The following is a 24,985-nucleotide window of genomic DNA, read 5'->3' on the forward strand; positions in this document are numbered from 1 at the left end:
TGGTATCAGTAAGTAACTACTGTATAAATATTTCATTAATATTGGTAATGTGTATGCAACTACTGAGGTGTGCCTCGAGGATGTTTTCTTCCTTTTAAAAAAATGAAATTACTAATGGTAGGATTTTCTCTTCTGTTTCCTTCTTTTAGTGTAGATGTGATGCGTGCATTCAAGTTTCACTTGAATTTACCCTTTTGGCCTTGGAGCCATAAATAAAATAGTCAAACTGTGATCATAAACAGTGAACAGTGATATGCAAGGCTGACAATCTAGTCTGCTGGTAAGGCAATATTTTACAGACAGCCAATATCTTGTTTCCTGGGTAGGTGTAGCACGAAATCCCCCCTCCCCCACAGGCTTTCTTTTCAGCTGCCTACTGTAGTTTTGTTGCGTTACACACAAGTATTGTTCACTGAAAAAGATGGGAGGTGGGGCACTGCCCTGCATTGTATGGAAGTACTCCCTGTAAAGCAACAAGAAGTATCATCATTCAGGGTGTATACGATCCAGGAAAAAACCGGGAATTTTTTCATCCGGGAAAAACACGGGAATATTTTAGAATTCAGGGATATTTTTTTGTTTTAGTTTTAAGTTAAATTTTTGTAATTTTGACTGCTAAGAAATAGTACTCTTAACAAAGGATATTACTGCATCCCGCTGCTGCAGAATGATAATGCAGTAATAAAACATGAACGAGAGAAGAAAACTAAAATAAAACGTAAGTAGCGAAGGAAATGTGCCATGTACGCAACAAAACACAGTGCTCATACAAGTGTCTGCCAATAGCAAAATGTGTCAAAGGCTTTAGGAAGACTATGCAATGCTTTCATAACAACAAATTGCCACCGATGAACATGTCGTCACAACTGTTTACATTAGATTCGTGTGAGCAGTTGCGAGCGGCCATGCACAGTTGAGTCGCGCGTGTACCTTCTCCCACTTCTGGCCACAAACGTGTGGCTGTTAGCTGTATAAGCAGGCAGCAAGATGCTACCCGGAAAAATTTTACTGGCACGCACAAGCTACCATATTCACTGGGAGCAAACTGGGGTATCTGCCCCAGGCGGCAATTTCAGTCAGGCATTAATCGCCTTGCTGAACAATGAAGTTATTTTTGTCGGTTTGCTAAAGAAATATGGCTTTATTAATCTTTTCCGCTGAGGCAGTCAATTTATTTGAAACGAAGTGTTTAATTCCACACTATTGGGTAGTTCCATCTGTTCACTTCATTTCAAAAGAGCATGCTTTCATCTTCTAGCACGTATGGCACTATGCCATAATAAAGAACCAAAAATGAGATAATACAGTACTGGTACTTCAAGAAAATTTACAACCGAATCTGGACATGCGAATGTGCACTTTAATCCGAATTATGCATTTTAGTATGGTTCACGAAATTCCTCTGATGTCTTGTTTCTTTTATGACATAATGTAAGACCTTTTAATGTTTTACACATATGAACATACGGGCTTCCTGCATCATTGTAGCTGCGCAAGCGCGGTGACGCCTGTTATCTGGCGCTCTCTGGAACTGCTGAAACGAACCTCTTTCTAACAGGTCGCGGGAAAATTTCGCGAATGATTGATTGAAAAGCGTTACTTTCAAAGTAAATTTCCTTTTACACAAGATGAACGAAGTGCGGTGAATTTCTTAAATCACAGAGCATTTTACTCTCATTGAAAAATCAACTATTTGAGGACGGCCATTTAGAAAAAAATTCAAGCCCAGAAGATCAGACATTTATGTCGGTATTAAAAATTTTACTGGCACATTTGTGTGATGTATCTCAAAGTGTAACACGCGCAAAAAAGATCAACATTATACGTGAAAGTTTAGCTTCTCTTGCTGCTTATTAATCATCGAGACCATTATTATATGTGAAAGCTTTGCTTTTCTTGTAGCAACACGATGTATATTAATTTGCACCATTAACTTTCCACTATTTGTGTGTATGCGCCACTTATCATTGATAATGCTATTAGCTGACTACATCACGTGTCCTAAGCTCTGAATATCTGCTGTATCGGCTGGCGAAATCACGTGACATGAGCTATGACTGGCTTACAAAAGCAGATCGCAATCTCGATTTCAATGCTTTCGAAAGTAACATGTAGTGTTTGGTGGAATTCGAATTTATACTTTCGTAATACGGAAATATGCAGAGTACATGGCCTTTTTTTCTGAGTTTCATTTTCTAAACATCTGAGAAACTTTACGCTGGTGTATAAAACCATTACCATTCAAAGGATTGCTAAGTTTTATAGTTAAGAGGAAAAATATACTGTCACTTAACACGGAAAAAGTGTATTTTAACCCAGGAGAAAGTGTGTTTTCAACCGGGAAATCCGGGAAAAATCCAGGAATTTTTTTTTCCTTGTCCGCATATACACCCTATCATTCTGTTGGGTCATTGTATTGTGTATGTTTTGAATTATAGGTTGAACATTAGGTATGATTTCCTTATTATTGCATGTTTAATTATTGCAATTTTGTTGTCCTAGTGCCATTAAGAAAACATACTTTATCATACATAGCATATGATTGCCTTCACTTGTTTTCATCTGTTGTCCAAGAAATCATTGAAAGCAGAAATAGAATCCACACAAAATACAGGCCCCAGTGTTGCCAGTTGCCCCAAGAGGCCAGCCAAAGCACTTGGTGTGGAGCTAAGAAAGAAAGTAAATTGTTGATGTCACACTGTATTATCTGTTTCCCTCTACGTATAACACATCAGTTGGCTACATTCTAGATGCATATTACTCCAGTAATCACCTATGATTTATAATTGGCCTTTCTTCCCCACAGAGAGAAATCAGATATGATGAAAACAAGATTGCCATTTCTCCTTGCTGCTTGTCTAGGAGAACGTGGTCAAAAGGATTTTCTGCTTGTTACCATTACTTGCCGACTGATTGCAAAATCTCACAGAGATTCTGAAAGGTAGGGAAACACTGATATTTGTTAGCAATATTTTAACCTGTTTGATAGATATAGTTGAATCTAGGAATTCTGTGATTGTGTGCCAGTGTTTGTCTCAAGATAGGATTTATAAAAAATAACACGAAGACAACTTTCCTGTGAAAGGATGAACTTCCAGTCAGGGACGCACACAGACCTCTTGTGTACTCCAGTTTTTTAAATAGAGATGAAATTTTTGCAAGAAGATATGACAGTAGAAAAACGTGGAGGATAAATCAGAGCAAAAGAAATGAAATGCTTAAAGGTGACAGTTACCAGTTGTCTTTGAGTAGGCACTTACATTTGAAGGGGTTTATGGCATAATGGTGTTAAATCAGTTTTGCACATTTTGAAAAATAAAACATTATGTGAAACATTGTACAGGAAGACCACGAGTCCTAATAAAAGTAAGTATCAAGATATTTAGTCAAATAAAGAACAGGATTGATACTGGAACATAAATTGTAGTAATACTAATATTATCACTATAATTATTATAAATTCAATGAATTTCACTTTGAATTAACAACGCTTGAACACAATTAAGTGTAGTAATATTAATATTGTCATTATAATTGTGTATTAATTGAATGGACTTCAGTTTGCATTAGCACATAAATACATCCCAGTCATCTTTGTTCCTGAAAGTTACTTTCAGAGAATGGAAAAAAATACATGGTGAACAGGAGAGATGTATGGTAACAAGTGTATCACATCCCCTCCTCTTTTAGTTTACTGCCTGGTCATATTTTATGGTACAGTAGTTCCTGTTTTATTCTGTTGAGCTGGACTGAACAGCCCTTCTTCCCATTTTGTAAGCCCTTATCAGCATTCAAAGTTGTCGTGTAATTTACCTTCGATGTTCTGATCTGTCATAGCTTATTAGTGCCTGGCTATTTTTTAATATTGACCTATGTACTTAAAGTGTACAAATTTAAAATAATTTAATCACCCTATAGGTTGTTGATGAGCAGTTGGTTGCAGTCATGTACTTGTGCTCCAACTGATTATCTCGTGCACAATGTCTGATACTAAAGAAATTATACCTTTGCAACACGCTTCCCCGATATGTTCAGGTAGCAGTATTCACCTACAAAGTTGTGCCCATTTGAGTCGATGGCTGTCGCCAATCATTCCTTCAATAGTAAAAAACATTTCTACTTGTAATTTTCCACAAAGCTGCTCGGGAGTTTGATAATTTTTGCCATCTGGCAGAATACAAAGTCATGCCAGTTATAAACTCTTCCTCCACTTGTACTGAGTTAACTGATTGGTTTAGATTTAACAACATAAGAACACAGCATAAAATTAATAAATCACCTCATTTGACAATACCAGATGCCTGATGACTATTCATGCCATGAATAAAGTCGACCAGCCTGTGTTGCAGTAAAATCTCCCCCTGAGAGACAAACACCTAGAAGTAAACAATGACTTGTTGCTGTTTTAGAGCTTCAGTCGTTCAACCTAAGATCGTTTTTTAAAAAAAGAAGTCCAGGATGCTTTCCGATGGTTCTAGATGCATGGTATGCTCATGTTGCAGATATTTTCTTACTGGGTCATCCCTTTGTAGTCGGATATTATCATTCATTGGATAAAATGAAGGGTCACATTCACCAAACAAAAAGATGCACATAACATTGTAGGGTCTCATACCTACAAGGGCTTTTCGGAAAGTGAGGTCTGATCAGTCACGAAAGGGAAACCACAATGAAAATCGAAAAGTTTTATTTGCGACAATTTGATATACCTTCCAGCTACTTCTCTACATAGTTGCCGCTCTGACTTAGACATTTGATGTACCTTTATATGAACTTTTCAATACCGTAGTCATAGAGGTAGCCACCTGTGCTTCCCTATTCTTTTCTACACTTCATTGTCTGCGCCAAAATGTTGTCTTCATACCCATTGGTTCGTGTGAGCAGAGATGAACATCAGAGGGAGCCAAGTCCAGGCTATATGGTGGGTGTTGAAACACTTCCCGTCAAAAACACAGCAGTATCATCCTCATTGCCCCTGCCGTGTGCGGAAGAGACTTGTCATGAAAAAGGAACTGCCTGGCAAGTGTGTAGATGAAGTTGCATGAAATGAGGTGAAACACTGCAGCCAGCACCCGTAATTGGCGGAAGACTCTATTGTTATAGGCATCTTTGCTTGCTCACTGTTCACATATGATCGACAGGCACACTGCCCAACACGTCTGTTCAAAGCTTCATCAGCTTTTCACTGTTGTTTCCATTTTGCGACTTTCTGAATAGCTCTTCTATACTCCGCATTTGTAGTACAAATAGGAAACACATCCAGTGGTGATCATGCTCCTAAGATGATTCTGCAACAGATGATAACACTGGCACTGCAATGGTGGTCCTTTTCCACAATATTATCAGAGTTGTGTTGTGTCCTAAGGGAGCACCAGATGAACACAGTGAGACTCAATCTCAAGCTGAACTGCAATCCACTTATAAACAAAACATTACTTCACTTCTTTTTGGGCACTCTTGCTGGATAAGACACTACATTCACTGAGCCACTTACTGCCTCTGTGAGTAAGTAATGTATTTGGTTGGTTGACAAGTACCCAGAACAAACTCTTGGAATTAAAAATGAGATACATGAACCAGAGGCTGCCATAAAGTCACTAGCCAATGAATCTGCTGCACTAGCTAAGCCTATTCACGCTCTTAAGCCACAATGGTCCTCCAGGTTGTGATATATAGTCCACATTGAGTGTATTGCCATTCACAACTGTAATGCCATGGGTGTGAAATGATAGTATAGGCATAATTTAACTCCCAGCCCACCTTGCTCCAGTTGTTGACCACTAATCTGCAGCAATGATCTGGTTATTCATAACGTACACCAGATGTGTTTACTATGTCGTCATGCTTCTGTATAATTCGTATATTGTGTGCAAAATGCTCACAACTACTAATCTTGAGTCCTGTGCCCATGGGAACCATTACAAGCACACTAAGCTTTCTTGTAATGGTACGCCCTGTGTGTCACTTGTTACCACATTGTCTTTCGAAAGCTGCATCAACACAGTATCGTTGTGATGGAAGTTTATTTTCCCTTGTGACCTTGAAAACTGCTTAGCTCCTGCAGAAAAATGTCACAAACAGGTATCTAAATAACATGCACAAACAGCTTTCATTGTGCTTTTCTCTTGATTTATGGAAAACATTAAAATATTCATAGTTAAATTTTATTAATGTTCTACACAGTTTCACTTTCAAAACCGTAACTGAAAATTAATTAGTTGACATCTTATCATCTAGTTCCATATTTGTCATATAAGTTTTACTTTTGGCTTAAAAATGCCCTCCCAAACACTATTTTCAAAGTAGTTTATACTGGGTGTCAGTAACTTCTTTGGGTGTTTTTTCTTCCCACCTGTGAAGAAAACTATTCCTTCCAAAAATGAAGGAGAGATTTATGGGATGCTAGAATTTATATCCCCAATTCTGTTTTGTGTTTGATGATACATATACTTAGCTTCTTTGGAACTTTTTGTTGAGTCACCCTCATATTGAATAGTAAAAGAATGTCATAAATCCTGAATTTGAATGAATTCATATCGGATTCTGTATTTTAAAAGAAAAATGAATATTCAGATTGTTTCTTTTTATTTTACCCAGACATTTGATAGAAGAACACAGAAAATCATTAAACACTATAGGTGCTTAATTTTTACAATCATAATCCACAGTATTTGCTCCTTACAATAAAGGAGAAAATGACTTATTTTTGGAGTGGAATGATAAAAACTGCTGATGCAAAGAGCTGCTTAAATACTCCAAAAAGTAGAGTTGCCATTTTTTATTATTATTGTTTTAAACTCATATTTTTGTGTGCCTGCTAGAACAATGCTATTCCTTTACTCTGTTTTTTAAATAAATTGAAGCTTTTAAAGTAGATACTCATCATCTGTCTTGATTATTATTTTCACTTACTGTTTAAATTTAAATTTGTCAGTAAGTTATTATAGAATCCTTTTCATTTGTAAAATCTGACGTTTCACTCTTACATAAGAAGGCCATTGGAGAACTGGCCTGTTACCAGAAAATAATACATTGTTTGGTTTTGTTAATACCTGCTTCCCTGATTTTCTTTAGGTTACCAGAGGATCATGTGATGTTCTCAAATCTTTGTAAGATATTGCGTGAAGGATTCCCAAAGAAGGACTGTCCAAATTATGTGGTCATGGCTGAAGCTGCTATTGAATTAATATACCAGGTACAAAAATTTTCTTCTCACACTCCCCATCCACTCACCCTTTTTTCCCCTGCTGATCATAGAATCTTTTCCTGTAACTTGTCTCTTCACGACTTCTGATTTGTCTCTTTCTTTTGTAGTTGTCCATGAAACCAGTTGCTGAAATGGAATCATTGGTGATCAGTTTATCAGAGCAGCTTCAGAATTGTAATCTAAATAAGGACTCAGGTAACACTTTCCTGTGTACATTTTTAATAGTCTTAAAATATCAGTGATCTCTGATCTCTGTTTTGAGCATTTTGCAGGAAAACTTAAGAACTACATTTCCATAGCACTTTTTCTGGCTGCTGTAGCACAGTGTAATATTAAGATCTGGTGCAAATAAATGGCACTATCCCTTGACCCAAGGATCTGGGTGACTTATCCAAACTCTCCTCATTTCCTAAACCTCACCACTCTTTTCCCTTCACCCCTCTTCCTTCCCCTGCATCTCTTCTGCCACAAGAATGAGCCCCTGGTTCCAAAGGCTCACACCCTTATGTGTGTTCTGTTGTCACTTGGTGAAATAGATTTTTTTTATGTATCCAATCACATTATGAAAATAACTTGTGTGTTGTTTAAACGAGGGGAACGTAATCAATCATTCCTACTGCTTTTCATAAACTGAAAGAAACACTGCTGCATAAAAAAATTGCTACCCCAACCCCAGCCACCAATCCAGTAAAAATATATTACAAAGAAAAATTTTAAGATAAGGTTCTTTGGAACTGCAGAAATGTTTTACATTGGAGTTGAATGTGTGTTGTGTGGAATATTTATGTACTGAGTAATAGTACAGTACAAAATCATTAAAATACAAGTTTCAGAAAGATTTTTTAATCAATAATTGATGTCATCTGGCAGTTTAAACCATAAAAAGATTTTACCTTCCACAACACTTAAAAGCTGATATAATTTTCGTTATAGGGAACCATATACTAGTAAAAGAGGGTGTTAAAATCATAATTACGGCATTCATGCATCCAAGTTTCTTTCTTCTAGATTTGGTGTGTCTTATAAGAGTCAGTTTAAATTATTACTCGCCCAAGAAATGATAATAGTCGTGGTATACTATCTATTTACTATCCTTTTAAAAAATTCAATAAAAATACTCTTGACGCCTTTTTAAGAAACAGCCTCCACTACTTCCATTCTGATCACGTAAGGATAGAAAAGATGTGAATGATTTCATAGAGAGAGTGTCAACAGCAATACCACATAAATTAATAAGTGATGGTATTGATTCCTCATGGTACGCAAAACAGTGTCAAATTGCTGTTGCAGAAGCAACGAAGAAAGCACTCCAAATTTAAAAGAATGCAAAATCCCCAAGATTGGCAAAGTTCTCCAGAAGTTCAAAAGATAGCGCATATTTCAATGCGAGAGGCTTATAATAATTTCCACAACAAAACTCTGTCTCAGAATCTGGCAGAAGACCAAAGAGATTCTGGTCACAAAAAATGCGCACCAGTGGCGAGACACAATCAATACCTTCACTGCGCGATAACAACGGTGAAGTCACTGATGACAGTGCCACTAAAGCAGAGTTATTAAACATGATTTTTCTAAATTACTTCACAAAAGACGACGAAGTAAATATTCCTGAATTCCAATCAAGAACAACTACCAAATGAGAAACATAGAAGTAGATATCCTCGGTGTAGCAAAGCAGCTTAAATCACTTAATAAAGGCAAGGCCTCCGGTCCAGATTGTATACCAGTCAGATCCTTTCACAGTATGCTGATACGATAAATCTTTATTTAGCAATTATATACAGCCACTCATTCAAACACAAAACCAGTACCTAAAGACTGGAAAATTACTCACACCAATCCCCAAAAAGGGAAATCGGAGTAATTCGCTGAATTACAGGCCCATATTACTAATGTCAGTTTGCAGTAGGGTTTTGGAACATATACTGTGTTCAAACATTATGAATTACCTCAAAGAAAACGATGTATTGACACACAATCAGCACGGATTCAGAAAGTATTGTTCTTGTGAAACACAACTAGCTCCTTATACTCATGAAGTAATGAGTGCTATCAAGAGGGGATGTCAGATTGATTCCATATTTTTAGATTTCCAGAAGGCTTTCGACACCATTCCTCCCAAGCGTCTTCTAACCAAACTGCATGCCTATAGAATATCACCTCAGTTGTACGACTGGGTTCGCGATTTCCTATCAGAAAGGTCACAGTTCGTAGTAATAGACAGAAAGTCATAGAGTAAAACAGAAGTAATATCCAGTGTTTTCTAAGGATGTGTTATAGGCCCTTTATTGTTCCTGGTCTATATTAACGACATAGGAAACGATATGAGTTGCTCTCTTAGATTGTTTGCAGATGATGCTGTCATTTAGTGTCTTGTAAAGTCATCAGATGAGCAACATAAATTGCAAAATGATTTAGATAAGATATCTGTATGGTGCGAAAAGTGGCAATTGACCCTGAATAAAGAAAAGTGTGAAGTTATTTATATGGTTACTACAAGAAATCCTCTGTATTTCAATTAAGTGATAAGTCACACAAATCTGAGGGCTGTAAATTCAACGAAATACTGAGGAATTACAATTGCAAATAACCTAAATTGGAACGATCACATAGATAATTTAGTAGGTAGCGCAAACCAAAGAGTGCAATTCGTTGGCAGAACACTTAGAAGGTGCAACAGGCCTACTAAAGAGACTGCTTACATCACATACATCAGTCCTATTCTGCAGTAGTGCTGTGTGGTGTGGGGTCCGCATCAGGTGGGACTGACGGATGATATTGAAAAAGTTCAAAGAAGGGCAGCTCGTTTTGTATTATCGCGAAGTAGGAGAGATAGTGCCACAGACATGATACGTGAATTTGAGTACCAATCATAAAAACAAAGGTGTTTTTTTGTTGCGACGGGATCTTCTTATGAAATTTCAATCACCAGTTTTCTCCTCCGACTGCTAGAACATTCTGTTGGAGAAATAAAATAAGAAAAATCAGGGCTTGCGCAGAAAAATTTAACTGCTCATTTTTCCCACATGCTGTTCAAGAGCAAATTGGTAGAGAGGCAGCTTGAAGGTGATTCATTGAATCCTCTGCCAGGCACTTTATTGTGAATAGCAGAGTAATCGCGTTGATGTAGATATAAATGGATCTGTTGGAGCCTCACTAAAATCAAATTTATTGGCAGAATAAATAAAAATGGTTTTTTTAAAGGTCAGTTCTCTATTTGTGACAGTTGGAAATATTCAGATTACTCCCATTTTCATGACTCATTCCTTTGCTTGTGAAATATGTGAAGTTTAACCTTTCCATTCAGGCTTTGCCATTAACATTGCATTTTATTGTTAATCATGCTTTTTTTCTGCCTATAGGCTCAGAGTCCGGAAAATATCCTGCAGAAGTTCTCTCACGTTTCTTGTTTGTTGTGGGTCATGTATGTTTGAGACACATGATTCATTTGGAAGAGTATGTTTACATCAAACTGAGAAAAATAGCAACAAAGAACAAAAGGAAGTCAAAAGCTGGTGACACTTCAAAATCACGAGAGGTATGTGAGGTTATTGGACAGAATGTTTTATTAAAGTTGTTGTGCTTTTGTTAATGTCCCATTAATAGAATGTCAGTGCTGTAGTACCCTTGTTTACTGTATTCAAGCTTCAATCCCTCTGGACAAGTTTTACCCTCCAGACTTCCTTCCATTAATGGACAACAATTCCTCGATGCCTCAGGATATTTCCTGTCAACCAGTTCCTCCTTTTAGTCAAGTTGTGCTAAAAAAAATTTCTGTAATTTGGTGCAGAAGCTTGTCATTAGTTATTCAATCCACCCGTCTAATGATCAGCATTCTTGTGTAACACGTAATTTCAAACGTTTCTTTTGTCTCCTTGTCTAAAATATTTATTTTCCATGTTTCACTTGCATACATGGCTGCATTACATACAATACAGTCAGAAAAATTTCTGCTATATAGATTTATATTCAGTGTAAATATTTTTCCCAGAACTAGTGTTATTGCTATTAAAATCTGCATTTTATACCCTCTCTACTTTGGTCATTATCACATTATTTACTGCCCAAATAGCAAAACATGCAGGCTACTTTTATTGTGCAATTTCTAATGTAATTCTATCACTGTCACCCGATTTAACTTGAGTGCGTTTCTTTGCCCTTATTTTGCTTTTGTTGATATTCATCTGCTAAACTCGCTTAAAGACTTAAAACATTCTGTTCAGCCAATCATCAGTGTCCTTTGTATGTTCTGACAGCATTACAATGTTATTCCCAAATTTTGAAGTTCTTACTTGTTCACCCTAAGTCCTACCAAATTTCCTCTTTGTTTCTCTTACTGCTTGGTAATGTAGAGAAACTTCCAGATTCATTTTTGCTCCCTGCTGTCTACAGCATTTCAAAGAGTGTATTCCTAGTCAATGTTGTCAAAAGCTTTCTCTAAATCTTTAATGTTTACATATACTATTCATATTCCTGCAAATTTTAATGGCAATAAGCAGCCTAAAACAAGTTCCAGTTTTCAGAACTAGTTGATTGTTGTTGTTCATTTTTACTTCCATAACTATCTACTTAAATTCCATTGTGTTCAAGCTATTCCCTTCAACTATTGCAACTCAAATACTTTTGGAAAACAGTGTTTTCATTGCTTTCTTTCTATAAAATTAAAAAAAAAATAGACTATCGTAAAGTGATTGTTTTTCCTCTTTCTCACATAGTGTATATAAAATTAATCATTCACTATGAAGACAAGACTTCCATTACATAAAAGTTCTATTACTTCTTACTCTTTAAAAAAACTAAATTTTATGTTTCTTATATAATCTGATTGATGACTATAGTAATTGTTTCAGGCTTCTCCATCTGGTACACAAGCAGAAGATAATGAGTATGAGCAAATCAGAATGTTGTGTGAGAAACATGTTGTGACTGGAACAGATATGCTTGCTCTCTGCAGGTAATGTTGTAGAGCTATGCTGCAAATGTAGCTATGAATGTCATGCTCATTCCCAATGGTAAAAATTTTCTATTTTGAGATACTGGAAAACCACACATTCTACAAAGTAATGAGTCCTTGGCTCACAGCTGTAACTGCTCTTTCACAACAGTAAAGAAAGATAATACAGGATACGGACAATTGGTATAATTTGTGCCCATATATATATGTGTAAACAAAGATGATGTGACTTACCAAATGAAAGTGCTGGCAGGTCGATAGAAACACAAACACACACATACATACACACAAAATTCAAGCTTTCGCAACAAACTGTTGCCTCATCAGGAAAGAGGGAAGGAGAGGGAAAGATGAAAGGAAGTGGGTTTTAAGGGAGAGGGTAAGGAGTCATTCCAATCCCGGGAGCGGAAAGACTTACCTTAGGGGGAAAAAAGGACGGGTATACACTCGCTCGCTCGCGCGCGCACACACACACACACACACACACACACACACACACACACACACACACATCCATCCACACATATACAGACCTGTACCAGGTCGGGAGGGTAGTTGCGGGATGCGAAAGCAAATAACCAGAGCCACTTCCTCATCCCCTCAAACCCAGAATCCCCCACAGAAGAACCACAAAAGTGCCCCACTTGTGACAGGATACTTTCCGGGACTGGACCAGACTCTGAATGTGGCTCTCCAGCAGGGATACGACTTCCTCAAATCCTGCCCTGAAATGAGATCCATCCTTCATTAAATCCTCCCCACTCCACCAAGAGTGTCTTTCCGCCGTCCACCTAACCTTCGTAACCTGTTAGTTCATCCCTATGTAATCCCCAAACCACCTTCCCTACCCTCTGGCTCCTATCCTTGTAACCGCCCCCGGTGTAAAACCTGTCCCATGCACCCTCCCACCACGACCTACTCCAGTCCTGTAACCCGGGAGGTGTACACGATCAAAGGCAGAGCCACATGTGAAAGCACCCACGTGATTTACCAACTGACCTGCCTACACTGTGATGCATTCTATGGGGGAACGACCAGCAACAAACTGTCCATTCGCATGAATGGACACAGGCAGACAGTGTTTGTTGGTAATGAGGATCACCCTGTGGCTAAACATGCCTTGGTGCAAGGCCAGCACATCTTGGCACAGTGTTACACCGTCCGGGTTATCTGGATACTTCCCACCAACACCAACGTATCCGAACTCCGGAGATGGGAACTTGCTCTTCAATATATCCTCTCTTCCCGTTACCCACCAGGCCTCAATCTCCACTAATTTCAAGTTGCCGCCACTCACACCTCACCTGTCATTCAACATCATCTTTGCCTCTGCACTTCCGCCTCGACTGACATCTCTGCCCAAACTCTTTGTCTTTAAATATGTCTGTTTATGTGTGGATGGATATGTGTGTGTGTGTGTGTGTGTGTGTGTGTGTGTGTGTGTGTGTGTGTGTGTGTGCGCGCGCGAGTGTATACCCGTCCTTTTTTCCCCCTAAGGTAAGTCTTTCCGCTCCCGAGATTGGAATGACTCCTTACCCTCTCCCTTAAAACCCACTTCCTTTCGTCTTGTCTTTCCCTCTCCTTCCCTCTTTCCTGATGAGGCAACAGTTTGTTGCGAAAGCTTGAATTTTGTGTGTACGTATGTGTCTGTTTGTGCTTCTATCGACCTGCCAGCACTTTCGTATGGTAAGTCACATTATATATATATATATATATATATATATATATATATATATATATATATATATATATATATATATATATATATAAGTTCCCTTGATGCTTTTATATATATGTGTATTGTCTCTATCTTCCTGCATTTTGGATGTATTACAATGCAAATGTGTATTCTTACTTAGCTACATAATTAGAGAAGTATAAAAGTAAATGTAATTTGGATAGATCGTAAACATGTATGTTAAACAATGAGGTGGAATATAATTATACAGGTGTTACAGTAAGCATAGAGAAAAAGATGAGGATAGGAAAAGGGATGGCGATTGTGGTAGTGATACCAAGGTCAGCTGAACAGAGGAAGTGGGTCTTACAGTGAGTAGACTCTTCTGCGCCACATTCACAGTCTTTTTTATCCTAAACCAGTGTGTGTGTGTGTGTGTGTGTGTGTGTGTGTGTGTGTGTGTTGGGAGGGGAGGGGGGGGGGGGGTTTGGCGCGTGTGTGGCCATGCGCACAGGGGCGGGTGGGGGAGTGTACACGTTTCCAGGATAACTCTGAAATACCTGTAGTAATTTCAACCAAACTTTGTACTCATCTGACGGCAAGCCAAGTAGCAGTTGATTTGGTTGTAAGGCACCCAAGCAGTAGTGTTTCTGAGCATGGAAGTGGGAAAGTTGTGATGAGTAAGCAGGACTGTGGAACACATGGAGCCATTTCAACAGACTTTGTGTATATATTACTTGTTGTGGTCTTCAGTGCAAAGACTGGTTTGATGCAGATCTCCATGCTACTCTGTTCTGTGCAAGGTTCTTAATCTACAAGTAACTACTGCACCCTACATCCTTCCGAATCTGCTTAGTGTATTCATCTCTTGGTCTCCCCCTACGATTTTTACCCTCAACGCTGTCCTCCAATACTAAATTGGTGATCCCTTGATGCCTCAGAACATGTCCTGCCAACTAGTCAAGTTGTGCCACAAATTCCTCTTCTCCCCAATTTGATTCAGTACCTGCTCATTAGTTATGTGATCTACTCATCTAATCTTCAGCATTCTTCTGTAGCACCACACTTCAGAAACTTCTATTCTCCTCTTGTCTAAGCTGTTTATCGTCCATGTTTCTCTCCCATACATGGTTACATTCCATACAAATACTTTCAGTAAAAGACTTCCTGTCATTTAAATCTATACTTGATGTTAACCAATTTCTCTTCTTCAGAAAAGCTCTCCTTGCCATTGCCAGTCTACATTTTATATCCTTTCTACTTTGATTACCATGAGTTATTTTGCTGCTCGAAAAGCCAAAGTCATTTCCTACTTTCAGTATCTCATTTCCTAATCAGCTTCCTTCAGCATCACCTGATAAACTCAACTACTTTCCATTATCCTTGTTTTGCTTTTGCTGATGTTCATCTTATATCCTCCCTTCAAGACTCTGTACATTCTGTTCAACTTCTCTTCCAAGTCCTTTGCTGTCTCGTACTTACATTACTTACTGTGTGGAAAAATATGCTTTTCACGTAAGACAATCCAGGTACCATTAGGTGTTGATGGAGCTGGTGTAAAACTAATTAAAGATTAGCGGTGAGTCCTCACTTTATTGGGGCCACTGCCACTGATTGTCATTAGTCCCGATGTTATTTAACCCTTGGGGTAGGGGTTGTGACAAAAACGAGTTAAATATAATACACACCTCTGGAACACATGGAGAAATTTCAACCAAACTTTGTACACATATCAGTTTAAATATAAATGTTGTATGGTTAAGACACTGTTTGCACCCCTACTTGTGGCGGTGGAAGTGTGAAACTTTCATCATGGATGCTTAACTGTAGACCACCTGGAGCATCTAGAACCAATCTTCATTACAAATATGAGTTAGTGTCTGAAAAAGGGCAGTAGATGGAGGGGGAGGGGGGGGGGGAGTATAATATACCTGTAATGCTGCTCAGAGTGAGAGTGAGGTTGAAATTGAGAGGACGTGATAAAATATTGGGGAACGACTGCTGTTGTTAGTACCGTATCTATTGTTTTTTATGTTGTTAGCTTGACTGGGGAAAATTTGATGACATTTCACCTCTGAGATGATTTTGGTGGAGTGGGAAAGAGATAACAAAAATTGTTAGAAAATAACAAATATTAGTGTTATACCCACACTATTTGGTGTTAGGCTAAGAAGTAACAGATATAACAGCAATTGACACACAGTGTGGGCTGATGAGTGAGTGATATGGCAAACAATCAAAAATTACTAATACTAGTGTTACATCCAAAGGCCTTAATGGTCATTTGGTGGTAGGTTACAGTCCTGATGACATTTTACCAGTACTCACATGGTAACGATGGGAGTAGGTTGACATAAAAGTAAATGAGTAATCAGCGAGTGAAACATATACCTGGAAAACTGTATGGTATTCTCCATAGACTCACTGTCTTGGTCTAGAGAGTGACTAGGCAGATAAATTTTTCCAGTGACATTGCTTCGGCAGAACACGAATGCCGATAATCAGTCCACGGCAAGAGGGAGAGGGGTATTGTGGTTGCTAATATAATTTCTTATTGTTGTATTAACTAAACTCTATTTAGTTGCATTAGGAGTGCAGCTTTGCACAGCTCACATTGATTTGTAAAATTTACCCTATGGATAGAAGAAATGTTACCAAAGACAAGGGAAGACACCATCCAGAAAATGTTTGTGTTGCTACACAAGTGTTCTGTTAAAATAAATATTCCCATAACTATCAGAAAATTACAACTAAGTTTAATAGGCATGTAAAGTTGTCTGTGCTGGGGTAAACCATCTTCATGAAGAACCACCACAGCAGTGGTACACATTTGATTTATTGTTCGAATTCTAAGACTAGGCACCAGCTATTCTTTTACACACAGTTCTCCATATTTGCACCTTCAGCAAATATTGAACACTTTTGAAAGATAAAGTATCTCAGTAATCTAGTGAATTTCATTTAATTTGTGGGTGGCCAATGCTGAATTGAAAATCACTAATGGATTGTCAGTACTGTTTACCATGATATGCAATACAATGATCAAGTCACAGTATCCAGATTTAGGTTTGCTCTGATTTCCCTAAATTACTAAAGGTGAAGGCTGGGATGGTCCCTTCAAAAGGGCATGCCCAATTTTCTTCCACACTCTTTCTCAATCCTGGCTTTTACTCCATCTTTATTCGTCTTGTTGCTGAAGGGATGTTCAATCCTTATCTTGTTTTCCATCTCCTCCCCTTCCCTACAAAATGACAAATTGCTATTTACCCTCAGAAAGTAATTCAGAAGTTTTGTCCAGAGGTCTTTCGCAACTTTTCTCTATACTTCTACGACACTATCGAAGAAACGCAATGATGACCCATGTTATATACAAGTACAAGGTGTTCTTCGATAGCAGTCTGAATATTTGAATCCACCTCCAAGCATTTATGGGAAATTTCTGTATGTTCCCAGATTGCACAGTATTCTCACTAGTGACACTGATATGCAGAAGTCGTGGGAACATCATTTATATATAGTTCGTTTTTGGTTTAATTTTTGCCATTACATCAGCCTCATTTGAACCAGTAGCAAAGTAATTTTGAAGATAAAATAGTTCCCCTATAATCTCATGGTAGAATTGCGGAACATAATGTAACAGAAATAATGAGGCAACTAAGCTTGAGGACTGTCAAAGCAGCTGTCAGTACACTTGATGTCCAGAACTAAAGTATGGTATGCAGACACGGATCATTGGTCAGGAGTCCCTACAGCCTTACAAAACTGCTGAAAGATGGTGGGATTTGGTCTCTGTATCAGAGGTGGATGCACCTCCCTTAACTCACTTAGTTTCTCTGTCTGTGCTGTTGTCGTAGACGTTCCTTTATGTGCATTATATTCAACAAAATTGTAATAATGTTTTGGGCCTGTTAAATTGGCTGGAAAAAAAGTCTATTTTGAAGAAATGCTTAACTGTCAACCATCATAGTAGTGCACAGGAGAGGGATGTGCTGCTTCCACAATCATGAAAATACAGAGAAACTAAGAACTACTGCAGGATAATGAAACTATTTCCTAATTTCCATAGTCTGCTACCTTTTTTCCATGAACGCCTCCTCCTCTAACAGTCCTTTTTATACCACAGTGTGAAAACTTGTTTCAGACAGTAGTAATCTCTTACAGTCTGCATTCTCTTGCACATTGCAGTGCTATACATGGTCATTAAGTGCAACTGTGACCAGATGCTCTTCCCGTTACCTAACATATATGCTACGCATTGGGAAGAATTTTTTGCATCATATCTAAAAATGTTATAAACATTTTCATGTATTTAATCTCTGTAAATTGTATACTTAAAGCAGAAATGGTGTGCCAACATGGTATTATTAGACAGGTTATGGATGCCTGCATAAAAACAATACACAGAGTAAAAAGAGTGAGGCCAGTAGCTTCTAATTCAGTGCGTAGATACACTTCATGTCGCTCTTCTTTATTTGATGCTGTTAGTGCAGGAAGTTGTAGAAAGTTATCCCTCGACACATTTTCCTATATTAACCAGCCTGTAATAATAAAATTTTTCAATTATTCTTAATGTAAACTGAAATTATTTTAATAGTTTCTCACTTTTTGCAGCAAGTTCGTTGTTGATATATGCTCCAAGCCAAAGGAATATGATGGAACCAGTGTTTTAACATCTGCATTTTTAGCATTATCCAAGATGATGGTAGTATCAAGTGAGTTCTGTGCAGAGCATATACAACTTTTCATGACTGCATTGAAAACATCAACTGATGAAAAGTTACGTGCAAATTGCCTGATAGCCTTTGGTGACATAGCTTTTCGATTTCCAAATGTTGCTGAACCCTGGACTGGATATATTTGTGACAGGTATGATTTTTAAATTTGTTTTGTGGTCATATTTAGAATTGGAGGTTCATAATTGTGGATTTGTGCTTTTATCTTACACATTTCTGCCTGTAAAGCACACACCATTTTACACTTTCAGAAAACAGCCTAACAATTAGGTGGTAAACAGTTCTACAAAAACAGTTGTGGTGAAGGTCAGAAGTAAGAAATTGTGTAACTGTGGTTACCGTATTTACTCGAATCTAAGCCGCACTTGAGAAATGAGGCTCAAAATCAAAGGAATAAAAAATTTCCCGGCTCTAAGCCCCAACTGGAATTTGAGACTTGAAATTCAAGGGGAGAGAAAAGTTTTAGATCGCACCTCCAAATCAAAACAAAGTTGCTCCATTGTAACATGAGATACAATTTAGGTAGAATGGATGAAGATGCAGCTACAGTAATGGTTAATGGGGCTATCTAATCAACATATAAACATATATATTCTTCAGTAAACTAATATGGGATGAATCAACAGTGTCTTGTTTCTCAATAGCTGTAACTATTTTGTTGAAGCCACGCGGATTGTCTGCGCGGTTTGAGGCGCCATGTCACTGATTGCGCGGCCCCTGCCGCCAGAGGTTAGAGTCCTCCCTCAGGCGTGTGTGTGTGTGTGTGTGTGTGTGTGTGTGTGGTGTTCTTAGCCTAAGTTAGTTTACGTTAGTTGAAGTATTGTGTAAGTCTAGGTTCCGATGACCTCAGCAGTTTGGCCCTTCGCGAATTCTCTCACACACACACACACACACACACACACACACGTGCTGTTAAATTTGCACCCGCTAACTATACAATGCCAGGACCGTGGTTCTGAAGACTGCACAGTGTAGCCGTATAGTTAGCGAGGCTTGCGGGGGTTGCACTTCAGCTCGGAAAAAGATTCTTCCAAAAGATAGAACAGTTTTCACTCTTATTTAGGTACTTGTTGAGGCTCGACGTTTCTACTACTCAAAATAAAAATGTCGAATCAAAACACCTTCAGGTGTCTGGATTTACAGTTCTTATTTTATTGGGCAACCAGTTTTGGCACTACATTATGCCATCTTCAGCCCCCCTGACCAGCATGTATGGAGAATCTCACCTCTGGTTAAGTCAAAATAGGGGCAGCAATCAGTGACTGGTATCCATAGATTTTTGACACAGCGATCAAGTGATGATTGAAGTAATAACTGTCAAAAATCTGCAGATACCAGTCACTGAATGCTGGCCGCTATTTTGACTGGACCAGAGGTGGAATTTTTCCTCCATGTCAGTCAGGGGGCATGAAGATGGTGTAATGTAGTGCCATAACTGAGTGGTCAAATAAAATAACAACTAGAAATTCAGATGGCACAAGATGTTTTGATTCAACATTTTATATTGAATAGCTGTGGTCCCAGGATTGTCTTCTTTAGAAATAGTCACACCGTTTAGTTTTTGTCGTTATTCTTCAAAGAATCACTCATGAAATTTGTTACATGCAAAAATTCAGCACTGTTGGAGGAAAAAATGTAATACTGAGCTGCTGTACTTTTTCCTCTTGGTGTAAAATGGCTGGCTACCCACCATTTCTTTGATGCTGTGATTTCTGTTGTCATCTTACATGATAGAATTAAAATGGATAGGACAACAAATCAGTAACATACTTTCTTTCTATCTTTCTTTTTGTTCCCTTGGCTGAAAGTATGTAAAAGATTCTTGCTTTGAAGTATATTTGAATGCAAAGAAACAAGAATGGTGTACTGATACCTTTTTGTCATAAATATTAGTATTTATTTACTCTTGTTACAGTTTAAGAGATACAACATCAGATACAGTGCGTCAAACAGCAGTACTGATTCTCACTCACTTGGTGATGAATGACATGGTGAAGATCAGGACTCAAATAGCAGACATAGCTTTATGTTTAACAGATGCACATCCAGAAATTTCATGTAAGTATTGTACATAAGTATAACTGTCTATCTTTTTCACCAAAATCAAGTACACCACTCTGTAAAGTTTAGTTTTAATGATGTTCATTTGCAAAAGACATGGTTAGTTACGTAAAATGTTGTTGTTTTTTCCCCTCCCCGTGTGTAATTTTGGGGGGGGGGGGGGGGGGGGAGAGATAAGAGAGAGATTCTCATTTACATCTTGTCATTCCTTATTCTCTTACACATTCCAAGTACTATTCCCTTTCCAATTATGTTATTCCATCTTTCTGCCAACATCTCGAACTTAGTTTATATTTTCTGTGTTCCCTATATCAGGATACCATTTTAATTTTTAAGTCCTGAAGTGAAATAGTATGTTTCTGAAAAAGAGCCAAAACATGTAAGCAATGTGTTGGAAGGTTTTTATTGCTTATATATTGTCTTCTAGGTAAATGGAGATCAGTCACCTATCTGGCAACTCTTCTGTAAAACTTGTTTTCAATCTTTCCTCTGTTTGTATGTAATTTATTTCACTGTGGGAAAAAATGTTTATTGCCTTGTCCTTTTGCAGCCTCTATTTTTGAATTACTTGTAATTCCGTATGGTGAAATTGTAATATAATCCTGTTATATTCCACCCACAGATACAGCAAAGGTGTTTTTCTATGAACTTTCACAGAAGGGTAATGCCTTATATAATACACTACCAGAAATTATTTCAAAGTTGACACATCCTGAAACTAACCTTGATGATAGTAAATTTCGCACAATTCTGAAGTAAGTATAAATGCTGTACACAATGTTGTGAAGTACAGAATCATGAATTTGAGCCACTAAATGTTTGTCACGTTCATTTCATGTTCAATTCGTTTTCAGATTCATATTGGGACTAATTCACCGCGAAAGGCAGTTGGAAACTTTGATAGAAAAGCTGTGTCAACGATTAGGCGCTGCATCTACTGAACAGCAAGCAGCTAATCTAGCCTTTTGTATGAGTTTGCTGACTTACAATGAGAAATCTCTTTATCTGCTCATTGAAAACCTTAAATGCTATGCAGATAAACTCCATCACAAGCCAGTATTTGACTATTTCATGAACATTGTCAGCAGTTCGATGAAAAATCCGAAACAGGAAATCAAGGTACTATGCATTACACCACTTGTATCTTTGCATATTTATTGGATGTGTAGAGAGGTTGTGTTAAGATTTGAAATAAAGAAGCAAAGAACACATTACTTACTTACAAGTTACATGGTGCCATGCCTACACACACACACACACACACACACACAGTCTTACTTTGGTTTCTCTCATCACAGTTATGGCTTATAATTGGCAAAATGTTGTATTCTTTTGAGTTACTTATAATTTGTGATTGTATGTGTGAACATTTAGACTGAAACATCAATATATAATTCTTACTGTTGTCTGAACATACTATTTTAAACACAATTATTTTGTTTATTGGCACATGGTAATTGTAGGAATGATTCTTGACTGATCAGACCAACAACAATGAAGATGATGTTATGAAAAAATGTGCTAATGAATTGGAAACTAATAACAAAAATAACATAAATAATGAATTTCCCTTGTTTGTGAAACACTGTAACTGATAGTATAGTGTATTTGGACAGATAATAAAATCTGCTCACCAAGTGGTGGCAGGAGAACACGGTATAAAAGAAAGGTTTTAGGCATGCAAGCTTTCAGAGCGAGTGGCTACTTCTTGCGGCAGAAGGGTAAAAGAGGAAGGAAGAGGGGTTGAGGAAAAGGACTGGAGAGGTTTAGCAAAAGGGGTAAAGTTTGGAAAAGTCACCCAGAACCCCAGGTCAGGGGAGACTTACCAGACGAGATGAGAAGGAAAGATTGAAGATACAAAAAAACATAAGTTTTTCATAAATGAGATTATGATTGACATGGCTTTTCTGGCACTCTGAGTTAGTGAAAAAAGTTACTAAAATCTATCACTCTTCCCTATTTGATCAATTTGTTTTGTGATATTTTCATTGCCGAGTCTGACTGGAAAGAATATTCACCTGATTCCTAGAACTGACTTCACTGACAATACAAATTCAGTATTCCATGAACCCCCACCTATGCTTCAAATTTTGCACTGTCTTCTGTAAATTTCAGAGACAAGATCTATAACATTCAGTCATGTTAGTAGAGATGTCTAACACAAAGAAAACAATACTTTTGGTTAGATACTAAGAAGAAGTAGATAGCTTTGGCATACATGTAACAAAATATCAGCAAAAATGTAACAAAATCTTATTAGCATTTAGCAAGTGTGCACTCTACCTCTGTTTTGGAATGTAAATAATTTGAAAATAAAAGGAGTTGCCGAAATATGAGCTTTCAAAGCATAATTGTGGAGGAAGAATTTCATAGATTGCAGGGATTAGATGATCATTTGTCAGATTTGCCCATTTGCGATACAATACATGCTTCTTAATAAAAGAAAAGAAAAAGTGGTAGTCACAGGTAAAATAATGTGTATTAAACTACAGTGATGACAAGAAGCTAAGATTATCAAATGTGGTAGCATGTAAGTATTACTGAATAGTATCTGATAAAAGAATTTAACTGGATAGATAACAAAACCTACTCACCAAGCGGCGGATGAACACACACATAAAAAACTGTTGTGATTGGCAAGCTTTCGGAACCAGTGGCTCCTCCTTCAGGCAGAAGAGTTGAAGGGGAAGGAAGAACAGTGAAGGAAAAGGACTGGATAGATCTAGGAAAAGGGGTGGATTTTGGGAAAGTCACCCAGAACTGCGGGTCATGGGAGACTTACCGAACGGGATGAGAAGGAAAGACTGATGAATCAGTCTCCGGGTCAGGGGAGACTTGCCTTACGGGACAAGAAAGAAAGACTGATTCATCTGTCTTTCCTTCTCATCCCATACGGTAAGTCCCCCTAACTCGTGGTTCTGGGTGACTTTCCCGAAACCTAGCCCTTTTCCTAGACTTCTCCAGTCCTTTTCCTTCGACCTTCTTCCTTCCCCTTCAACCCTTCTGCCTGAAAGAGGAGCCACTGGCTCCGAAAACTTGCCAATCATAACAGTCTTTTATGTGTGTGTTCTGCCGCCACTTGATGAGTAGGTTTATCATCTATCCAGTTACATAATTTTATCAGGGATTGATTGTTTTCCTTGAATAGCATCTGACTATGACACGGAAAAAGCTGGAGCATAGCTGCATGGAGTTACAAGAACATGCTGTCATCATTTTTGTAAAACACCATTCCTGATCATCGAAATCACCAGGCTCTGTGATAAGAGATTCATCAGCAAGGACTAGGTTTTCATGCTGTAATAATCCTCTGAATATGATTGAAAGGCATATATAAACTGAAGAGCCAAAGAAGATGGTACCCTTTCTAATATTGTGCTGGGCCCCCGCGAGTGCACAAAAGTGCCGCAACATGACGTGGCATGTACTCAGACTGATGTCTGAGGTAGTAATGGAGGAAATTGACACTATGAATCCTGCAGGGCCGCCCATAAATCTTTGAGTGCGAGAGGGTTGAGGTGTCTTCTGAACAGCACATTGCGAGGCATCCCAGATATGTTCAATAATGTTCATGTGGAAGTGTTCAAAATCAGAAGAGTGTTCCTAAGCCACACTGTAGCACTTCTGCACGTGTGGGGTGTCACATTGTCCTGCTGGAAGTTCCCAACTCCATTGGAATGCACAATGTACATAAATGGATGCAGGTGATTAGATAGAATGCTTACATACGTGTCACCTGTCAGTCATATCTACACGTATCAAGGGTCCCATATCACTCCAACTGCACACGCTCCACACCATTACAGAGCCTCCACCAGCTTGTAGAGCCCCCTGCAGACGTGCAGGGTCAATGGATTCATGAGGTTGTCTCCATACCCGTACAAGTCCATCTGCTCGACAAAATTTGAAGCGAGACTCATCCGACCAGGCAACATGTGTCCAGTCATCAACAGCCCAGTGTCTGTGTTGGTGGGCCCAGACAATGTGTAAAGCTTCGTGTCGTGCAGTCATCAAGGCTACACAAGTGGGCCTTCGGCTTGCAAAGCCCGTATCGATGTTTTGTTGAATGGTTCACACGCTGACACTTGTTGATGGCCCAGCATTGAAATCTGCAGCAATTTGCAGAAGGGTTGCACTTCTGTCACATTGAACATTTCTCTTCAGTCATCGTTGGTCCCATTCTTGCAGGATCTTTCCCCAGCCGCAGCAATGTTGCAGGTTTGATGTTGTACCGGATTCCTGATATTCTCGGTACGCTCGTGAAATGGTCATACGGGAAAATCCCCACTTCATCGCTACCTCTAAGATGCTTTGTCCCATCGCTTGTGTGCTGACTATAACACCACGTTCAA

At 38.3% G+C, this 24,985-nt stretch overlaps 1 protein-coding gene across 1 annotated transcript in view; it reads left to right on the forward strand.

Annotated features, from left to right (window-relative positions):
• The window catches only part of LOC124624589 (condensin complex subunit 1), a 213,413-nt gene that overhangs the window by 177,086 nt on the left and 11,342 nt on the right, over positions 1-24,985 (forward strand). Inside the window, exons 15-23 of the mRNA XM_047149116.1 lie at positions 2,807-2,941; positions 7,075-7,195; positions 7,315-7,402; positions 10,570-10,745; positions 12,058-12,161; positions 18,451-18,705; positions 20,488-20,630; positions 21,256-21,388; positions 21,488-21,752. Coding sequence (XP_047005072.1) covers positions 2,807-2,941; positions 7,075-7,195; positions 7,315-7,402; positions 10,570-10,745; positions 12,058-12,161; positions 18,451-18,705; positions 20,488-20,630; positions 21,256-21,388; positions 21,488-21,752 — 1,420 coding nt within the window. The remainder of the gene's footprint in view (positions 1-2,806; positions 2,942-7,074; positions 7,196-7,314; positions 7,403-10,569; positions 10,746-12,057; positions 12,162-18,450; positions 18,706-20,487; positions 20,631-21,255; positions 21,389-21,487; positions 21,753-24,985) is intronic.

The sequence above is a fragment of the Schistocerca americana genome, chromosome 1 (assembly GCF_021461395.2).
Source record: "Schistocerca americana isolate TAMUIC-IGC-003095 chromosome 1, iqSchAmer2.1, whole genome shotgun sequence".
NCBI classification, from domain to species: domain Eukaryota; kingdom Metazoa; phylum Arthropoda; class Insecta; order Orthoptera; family Acrididae; genus Schistocerca; species Schistocerca americana.